Genomic DNA, 9,971 nt, shown 5'->3' on the forward strand with positions numbered 1-9,971 from the left:
ACAGTCAAGATGATCCTTTTCTGATGATCTGTACTCATTCTGAGATTGAGCAATTCTTTATGTTTGGAAAATGCACCCTTTGCCATTGCTATTCCAGCTGTCATTTCTTTATGGCAGTAGCCATCTTCCAACAAGATGCTTCCCAGGTACTCAAATTGTGAAACCTGTTCCAGCTGTTGCCCATTTATCTAGATCTCTGCTTTTCCACCATTATTTCTTTCAATCTTCACAACTTTTGTCTTTTTTACATTGTTTTTTCATTCTGTAAGCTTTCACCACTTCATTCATTCCATCTGTTAGTATCTGTAGAACTTTTGCTGTGCTAGCCACTGGATACCTGCAAATCTCATTACCACTAATTCACCTACTACTTCGACATCTTTTATCATGGCTTCCACATAAATAGTAAAGTGCAAAGGTGATAGTAAACAGCGTCATCGAACCTCATATCTAATTACACCAGGCTCAATTTTACCAAATACCATCCTGATTGTACCAGTCTGTCTCATGTACAGAGCTGTTACAACTGTTATCTCTCCAGTCAACTCTGATCGCCTCCAGCACTTTCAACAGCTTTTGCCAGTTCACCAGGTCCAAAGCCATTTTCATAATCCACAAAGCAGGAGTACACTTCTTGCTGGTACTCTATGCTTCTTTCACTTAACAGTCTCATTACTTCTAGTTCCACATTCCTTCCTAAATCTGAATTGATTATAGCTGATGTAAGGGCTTCCTTTGGCTTCAACTATTTGCTAGGATCTTTAACATTACCTTGGATGCATGTATAATCAAAGTTATGGTGCAATGCTCTTCACATTTTGGGGTACTTGTCTCAATAATGTGATAAGTTTTAATCACAGTCGAACAACGTTTCTGGCTTTGACAATTTAATTTCTTCAGAACTTATTCCTTGTTGGGGGATTTTAAAACATTTTTGTTTCATTCATTCTTCTGCCTCTTTTATTTCTCTCCCTTAGTTCAATCTTTCTTTCCCTCTCTTTATTTCACTTTCTGTACCTGATTTAAATCTAATCTATATATATTTTTATATTTGGTATATACTTCCTGGGTTAGGTACATTGGGCTGAATTTTAAAGTATAGAAGCCTGTGGATTTGGTAATGGTTCTGGTTGGGAGGTGGGGCCGATGGTGTGGTGAGGGTGTGTTGAAAGTAGGAAAATTGGCATTGTGTCAGAAAGTCAGCACCATACACCAAGCTCTGCATTTAACCACAGGCTACGGCAAGCAACACTCTTGAGATTTCAATATATTAATCACTTAATTACAGATATATTAACATGCTTTTGCAAGTTAACTGTGGATCTTCAGGTTTCCTTGGCTTCTTGGAACTTGTCAGTGAAAGCAAAGCAAGAACACATCGGCAATTGTGGGGGAAAAATATATGGTGGGGAAGTACTGAATTGCTTTCTTATGTGCTCCTGTGAAACACTTTGTTCACAGTACTTCTGCTGAGAGGTCACTTTGACAACTTTGAAGATTTGTCTACCTATTTCTTCACTTTGAAGCTCTAATAAGAAATAGAAGCAGGAATAGGCCATACAGCCCCGGAAGCATGCTGCACCATTTAATAAGATCATGGTTGATCTTTGACCTCAATTCCACTTTCCCAACCATTCTCCATATCCCTTGCTTCCCTTAGAGTCCAAACATTTATCCAGCTCAACGACTGAGTATCTATAGCCCTATATGTGAAGAATCAAAGATTCACAATCCTCTGAGTGGAGAAATTTCTCCTCATTTCAGCATAAAATGGCCGACCCCATATCCTGAACTGTCAGATCAGCATGAGTGCACTGATGCTGTTTTACTTCTAAAAATGAGGTCAAAGATGGCCAGCAGCTACAGCAGCACCAGTAGGAGCAGCAGTATCAGGAAGAGAGCCAGCAGGAGTAGCAACAGCCTGCCCCTCAGGAACCTGCAACGCTACAGGAGAGAGGTGCAGCCCACAGGAGACCATACACACAACGCAGGGTCTAGAGGCAGAAAATAAGCTTTCTCAATATGTCATAACACAAGTGTCTCTTGAGGCTCAGGGTTTCATGTCAGATAGTGCTGGACCAGATCTGCTGCTATGTTGACCTGGTGGCCTTGACTTAACAGTACCTTCCAAAGTCAACATCGTCTTTAACTCCTTTGCCTCTGGATTATTCCAGTAGTCTGCTGAAGATGCTTGCAGGATCTCGCATGTGGAGGCCGACAAATGCACGAAACAGGTAACTGATTGCTTGTTTTCCAGCGTAAGCAGTTATGTCGCCTTTGCCACCACATTGGCGCTTGGGTTTGTAACCCTGGTTTGCTTCTTGCAGATGCAGGGCATGCATATGCCAATTAAGACTCCTCCAGTTCACCCAGGAATACTCATTTCCACTCCACCAGTGGGCAGCTGATGTGCAACCATGAAAACATGTTTCTGCAGGTGTACACAAGGACAGCATTGCTGCTTGGGATGCCCAAGGAGCCTTCATTATTGCAATGCTCACTTAGTCCACCCATCTGACAGCCACATGCCTTAAGCACAATGCCCCATTCACTCGACAAAAAGCAGTTCTAAAAATAACCAAGCATCCCAAGCATCACTTAAGCCTTTGTTCAATAATAATCATTGTCTTACCATTCATCACAAGTAAAAAGGCCAGTTGGCTGCCAGCAACAAAAAATGGGCAACATGGGAAAGTGGTGGAAAGAAATAATATTCATGCGTTTTAAAAATAAAAGAGAATCTTCACAATCTAACATTATGTAGCAGGCCATATGCATACTCTAGGAACTATAATTCTACAAATCTTTACTCTTCCTCTTTATAGCTCTTCTCTCTCTCTCTCTCTCTCTCTCCATGTGGCATTCTCATTGTCCAAGGGTTGTTAATCATGGCTCAAGCCAATGTATCACTATGGGGAAAGGTGAGGAGGCAGACTCCAAGAATTACCTCAACCAGTACAGGAATTAAACCCGCACTGTTGGCGTTGCTCTCCACCACATTCTAGCCAGCTAGCCAACTAAGCTAAACAACCCGCATATCACTTCCCCATGGTGCAATTAATGTGGCTTTAGCAAGCTGCTTGTTCCCTTGCTCTGACTGTTTGGATGCTATTAGTCAGTATTCTCTGTGCTTTGGAGCCCATGAGGACCTGGCCAAAATCTGCTCTACCTGCTCCTGTGCAGGCACAGGCTTGCCCATGAAGACATGAGGGAGCACATAGGGTATAAAGCGAAAGAGAGGAAATGGGTGAGAAGTGGAAGCATATTGGGCCTAATCCTCACTGCCATGTAGCCTTTCACTATCATTCCTCTCAGGCCCCATACCCCGCATCCCCACCTTACTGCTAGCAATGAGCTGGTGAACACTTTGCTGCCGATCAGCAGGATAATGATTAGTCTAGGCTGAGGTATCATTCATCCTATTTAAGGTAGCATTCATTGTGTGTAAGACATTGCTAAAGGCTTGCATACATTCATGTTATTGTTGTATTTAATGGTCCAAGCAGATGGCTACACTTTCAAAGCCAACATCAAAAAGGCCTGTGACTTCACTCATGCATGTGCTGGACTCATCCAATCTCAATGCAACCTTACACAATGGAGCTGAAACACCTGACAGTAAATCACACTCTCTTTGCTGCTGCTCTAGAAGTATCCTGTTTGTTGACAGTGCCCTAAGTACAGCAACTGGATCTAGCTGAGTAGAGCTTGCAATGTAATGCAAATTCTCCACTGCTGCTCTGTCTCCACTGCTGCTCTTGTTCACTTGTGATTCACTGGGTGAAAACCCAACTATCTGCCTTATTGGTCCCATCGAAGTGCGAGTACCTTAGCTGCTGCATGGCTTGTATGAGTCTTGTAATAGTGCACCCTCAGAGTGAATGGCCTCCTCTGAGGAGTTGTTGTCATTGTATATCTGGATTACCTCCAGCAGGACGCTTGAAGGCCCTGTGAGAGATTATAAACATAAATTAGAACTCTCACGACAATAACATTTTAAATGATCATTCTGCACATGATCATATTTCACTCGCTGATGACATCAGCCAAGTGGTTGGCTGCTATTTAATTCTGTTATCAGGTAGCTGTAAAGTTCCTAACTCCCCATAACTGATGCCCCAAAACACAGAGGCTCTGCTGATGTCCAGTGCCTCCTCCTCTGAAGCTGTCAGTTGAGAGACGTTTGGATGGCAATCTCCAGTTTTCTGCTTCTCCCTCCTATTCTGAGGTCCCTTCTCCTGCAATGAGGGAAATAGAAGGCCTATAAGTGAGAGTAACGGTGTGTGGTGAATAGATGGAGAGTATTTGTTGATGGTGAAAATGAGGAAGAGGAAGGATAACGCATTAAGATGAGAGTGAGTGTCAGTGATAGATGGACAGATCGGGATGTGAGGAAGTGCATGGACAGAAATGGGTGTGTGTACCTGCACAATACGTTGGTGTGAGGACTAACGTGCTGTGGTAGATCAGTAGGTAGGATGAGGAGTTTGGTGTAATACATGCAACAGGATGTATTGAAAGTTCCACTGTACTCACCTTTCCTGCTCTGCCTATGTCATTAAATGGCTTTAGCCATTGAATCCATGAATGTGACACTACATTCCTGCTCCTGATCTCATAGGTAACTTCCAGTGATGCTTTCTTTATTTCATTTCCTCCCATCAGAAGAAAACACTCTCTCCCTGTGGGCCCTTGAGACCGCAGCATCACACCCAGGGAGGTGTCACTAAAACAAGATGTCACCTTTGAACATGTGAATTCCATTCTACCAATTGCTTCTATTCTGCTCTCAACTCCAAAAGTCATCAAATTTCATGTTTGGAGTTGAAATCGACTCATGTGGGTTGACATCACGCTTACTGAAGCTAATTGCTTGGGAAAGCCAGGAATGAGGTGGTATTGCACTGGCTCAATTAAAAAGCCGCTGACAGAAACCATGTATCCTGATTTCCCATGCACTATCAGACCACCATTCCCCGCTCCCCCGTCAACTCCCAATGTGTCAGGAACTTTAAATCCAGGCCTGCGTGTTTCAATGAGGATTGTTCAATATCTTAGGTTGAAGAGGCACGCTGTTGCTTTTCCTGTTTACACATGTCCCAGATCCCCAAGGGCACCACACAGGATCAGACATCTAATGACAATAAGCTGCCGCTCAAAAACCTGAGAAACGTTTGTGAGCAGCTAGCAACAGAAAGAATGGTGAGCACCATTCCCTCACCACTGACTGCAAAATCTGGGCCAATAGATTGGATAGCTTGTTTTTTTTAACAGTTGATCAGAACAGGTTGGACAGATAGTTTCCAAGTAAGCCAAAAAGAATGTAGAATTAAAGTTACTTTGCACACTCATAATGTAAACATAAGGCTTGCTACCCATTGTTTGTTTGTAGACTGGGTACCTTAAGCATTGCTGCAACTCAGCAGTTCCCATGCTGATGAACTAGCAAGGGAAAGAAGAATGGTCAAGTCCTACCAAGGTTATCTGTCTCTCCAATCTCCCTGTCCACTTGGGATGCTTTCACAATTCCTAGCTGAGCCATTTATTTGAATACTGTGCAGCAATCAAGCATTTTAAAGTACAATTTCAAAATCAAAATTGGGGATGACACCAACTTGGAGGTACGGTTAATAATGAAGAAGACGGTAATAAACTACATGAAAACATTAATAAACTTGCAGAATGGGCATGTAAGAGGCAAAAGAATGTTAATATAGATAAGTGCGCGGTGGTGCATTTTCACAGAAAAAATAAAGAGGCCACATACTCTTTGGAAAATAAAGCATCAATTTTTAGTGGGACTTGATTTTCAGAACTGGGGGACAGGTCATGGTCTGGAAACCCAGGAAGGTGGGTTTCCTCTGACAGGCTTGGCTACCTGTCGGGCAGGGAAGTTCTCCAGAAAAGGCTGTAATGTGGATCAGGTAAGTTTTGTGCTTGCTGGTGTATAAGTCATGGGGGTGATGGAGGGACAGTGTGGTTCTGGGGATTGGGGTGATCGGAGAGGAATCAACGATCATGGCAAAACTAGAAGAGATCATGTGGGAAAATTGGGGGAGAAGGAGGGGAGTCTAGCAAGAGAGCTGGAGAATGCAGGAAAGATTGTGGGTCAATCAAAGGCTGATGATCACAGCAGGTGATGGGTGGGTGATGTGGGCATGCCAACAAGATCATGGTGGTGAAGGAATGTTTATCGTAAGTTTATTGATCCTACTCCCTGTGGTCCACAAATAGTGCTGTAAAAAGGTAGTTAACTGATGGATCCAGCTAATCTCATCTCCTTCTACCTGCCATGATTCCAAAAGCTTGTGAAGCCCATCCAACATGGGTTAAAGTTAAAATGTAAAAATAGAAGGTTGTAGCCTCCTTAAAAAGTTTCAATGACTGACTCTCCATCTGGCAGCAAACTGGTTGTCTGCCTCTTATCCCACCTCAATTAAAACTGGAAATGGGGAGATTTGGGGACAAGTTGGGGGTCCTGTTTCAGATTTTAAATATCTTCACCCCCACACCAAACCCAAATCCATTCTTTTTGGGGGGTGAGGCTTAAGATTACCCTGTTAAGAGCTTAAATGGGGTGTGGGAGCAATGGGATCCAAGGGTATCGATACATAAATCGCTCAAAGAACAGACAAAGGTTAATAAGATAATAAAAATCAGACAAACTGGATTAATTGCTGGATAGATAGAATTAAAAAGCAGAGGGGTTATGTTAAATTTATATAGAACCCTTGTTAAACCACACTTAGAGTACTGTGCACAGTACTTCTTCATATTACAAAAAGGATGTAGGAGCACTGCAGAAGGTGCAAACAAAATTCACAAGGGGACATTACAAGAACTAAGAGGAAATAGATATCAGGGAAGCAAGAACAGGTTGTTTTTTTTTCTCTAGAAAAGATAAGGCTCTTTAAGAGTAATGGTCAGTTGGGTAGATATAGAGAAAATGTGTCCATCACGGTTGACATTTCCAATCTTTGTATCATATACAAATTTGGAAATCATGCCCTGCACACTGCAGTCTAGGTCATTAATATATTTTAGGAAGAGCAAGGGTCCCAACATTGACATGGAGAACTCCATTACAAACTTTCTTCCAATGTGAAAAACAACCGTTTATCACTACTCTCTATTTCCTGTCACTCAGCCAATTTCTTAACCAAGTGCCTATTTTGCCTTTTATTCCATGATCTAGAATTTTGCTCACAAGTCTGTTGTGTGGCACTGTATCAAATGCCTTTTGAAAATCCATATACACCACATCAACAGTGAATCCCTTATCAAACCTCTCTGTTAACTCCTCAAAAATTCTAGCAAGTTAGCTAAATATGATTTTTCCTTAATTAATTCATGCTGGCTTTCCTTAATTATCCTGCACTTGTCTAAGTGATTATTGATTTTATCTCGTACTATAGTTTCCATAAGTTTCCCTATCACTGAGGTCAAACTGACTGCTCTGTAGTTGTCAGCTTTATCCTTGTACCCCTTTTTGAGCAAGGGTGTACCATTCATAATTCTCCAGCCATTTGACCCCTCCCTGTGTCTAAGGAAGACTGAAAGATTATCACTAATGCCTCTGCAATTTCCACTCTCACTTCCCTCAGTACCCTGGGATGCATCACCACCACCTTCTCAAGGCCCAGCCAGCAAAGTCCACATCCCGTGAATAAATTTTAAAAACTGTCTATTTCCAGGGGAGGCCAAAACCAGATGCTATAAATATTCGCTAGTCATAAATAAATGAAATAGGGAATTCAGGGTAATTCAGAGAGTGGCTAGAGTATGGAACTCTTGAAATGAATAATATTGATACATTTAAGGTCATGGTGATAGGATGAGGTGAAGTGGGGTGTGAGGAAGAATAGAGCATAAACACAGGCATACAATAGTTCTGATTGGTCTATTTCTGTGTTGTATATTCTGTGCAATTGTTTGCAAAGCTTAAGGACTGCTGACAGGAGAATTTCCCGCAATCTTGTTTCTGAGCAACATGGCAACTGTCTTTTATGTGCCTGTGGGTTGGATTACAAAGATAGATGATGAGCAGCCATATTGAAGAGCAAATGCCATATTGTAGAGGAAATGGGTCTGAGAAAGTGGAGGGCATCTTTTCACCAAGTGTTTTCAAACATAAGACAGTTACTTAAAGTTAATTGTGCCTTTGCTACCATTTAGTATTCAAACATTTAAGAGAATATATGAAACAACAAATAGCCCATATGGTTAGATTTCTATGAAGAAATGAGAGCGCATCATCAGCTTCAGGTTATGGAGCCAAAAATCTGGTCAGCAGTAATATACATGTCCAAATAACATTTACAAATGGTACAAATGAGGTCCTGCCAAACACATTCCATTTGAACAACCTAATACTACTTTAAAAAGTATATCACTATCTGGTTCTATAAAGGGGGCCTTGGTTTCTTTTGTAAATGTTTTGCATAGTATATAATCCCACAATGCCTTCAAGATGGTGGCAACTTTTAAGTGCAATCATTTCATTTTCTGGGATAACCACTAACATTAAACATGAATTTGTCCAATCCCTTTTTTAAAATAGATCTGTTTTATAGAATGTCACACGTTTCAATGCTGAGGAACATGTTTCTGACCACAAACTTTGCAGTCACAACCTGCGGATCTTCGAAAGACTGACCACGGATAGTGTCCAAAACCTGTCCATGTGACAAATCAGTTTAAAAGTCATGTTCTCAGCGACGCAACTATCTTCTGTAAGAGCCATCATTTCGTTACCAAACTGAAAAGGACGCAAATCAATATGCAAGTATTTTGTGGGTACGATTAAACAGACGCACCCCCATTACCTTTCATTACTGCTTTACTGTAATGTCAATGGCTGCTCGAAGGTGTTAAGTTTCCGACTGAATATGAGACTTGAACCAGTTATGCTACATTTTCATCGACTACTAGTGTCGTATGTCAGGTACCCGAAATTACACAGGACCTTAAGAAAGTAAATGTGCACACCTCCGTCTACTGGGAATAATTTAATTCAAAAGAGAGTTTGCATCGCAGTGCCAATCTGCAATTTTAACAGGAGCTTCGCACCTTGTCTAATCGTCGGAATGAAATGTGGAGATAGCACAGTGTCAGTCAGTACGCACCCTGTTTGCAGTTGCAATATGCCCAGTCGATCCTTCCACGGTGATTTCTGATAAAGCACCAGGGTTTCAGCCGCCCGTCGGGATTTCGGCAGAAGTTGTGATCTCCCAGACCTTTGTTCGGGAACCTCTCGACGAAATTGGGGATCCCGCTCCAGACCAGGCACCTGTGCCCGCACTCGGTGAGCCCGTGTGGCCGCTTCGAGTAAGCCAAGGTGCCTGAGCTCTGGAGACAGCCGGCTGCAGGGCTGCAGGAGATAGCGGTGCCAAAGCGCCACCACACTCCAGTGCTGGCCAGCAGAGCAACCACAGCAAGAAAGCTGGTTGTGGTCCTCATGGCGATTGCCATCTGCCAGCATCCATCGCCGGAGTGAAGTGGGGGGGGTGGGGGGTCGGCGAGCGGGGAAGGCGGGCTTTCTGTGGAATGAATCTCACATCCACCGACGATGAAACACCGTTTTATATATATATATATATGTGTGTGTGTGTGTGTGCGCGTGTTAGAGAGAGATGGTGGGGGCAGGAGGAGAAATAACGCGACTCGAGAGGGGTAAACCAGACAAGCAGCAGACGTGTCAACATTTAACACTCGGTCAACGATTGCTGTCCTCTCGTCAGAGGCGACAAGGACATGGGGAGGGGACGCTATGAGGGAGAGGGTGAGTCACATCCCAAAGTTTTTTTTCCCCCCACACAGTTTGTGAGATTTCCACAATCCTGTCAGAGGGAAAGGGCCGAGTTGTGTGGTGGTTGGTGGGGGTTGGGGCGAGGGTTGGTTATAATGGGGCTATCATAAATGAATTGTTAATGGTATCCGGACCGGCGGCCGGGTTGGTTACCGCTGTCGGG

The 9,971-nt window shown here is 42.9% G+C and overlaps 1 protein-coding gene across 1 annotated transcript in view; it reads right to left on the reverse strand.

Annotated features, from left to right (window-relative positions):
• Positions 1-9,459, reverse strand: part of prss12 (serine protease 12) — a 245,954-nt gene extending 236,495 nt beyond the window's left edge. The window contains exon 1 of the mRNA XM_041180818.1: positions 9,126-9,459. Coding sequence (XP_041036752.1) covers positions 9,126-9,459 — 334 coding nt within the window. The remainder of the gene's footprint in view (positions 1-9,125) is intronic.
• Between the last annotated feature and the right edge of the window lie 512 nt (positions 9,460-9,971).

The sequence above is a fragment of the Carcharodon carcharias genome, chromosome 1 (assembly GCF_017639515.1).
Source record: "Carcharodon carcharias isolate sCarCar2 chromosome 1, sCarCar2.pri, whole genome shotgun sequence".
Classification (NCBI taxonomy): domain Eukaryota; kingdom Metazoa; phylum Chordata; class Chondrichthyes; order Lamniformes; family Lamnidae; genus Carcharodon; species Carcharodon carcharias.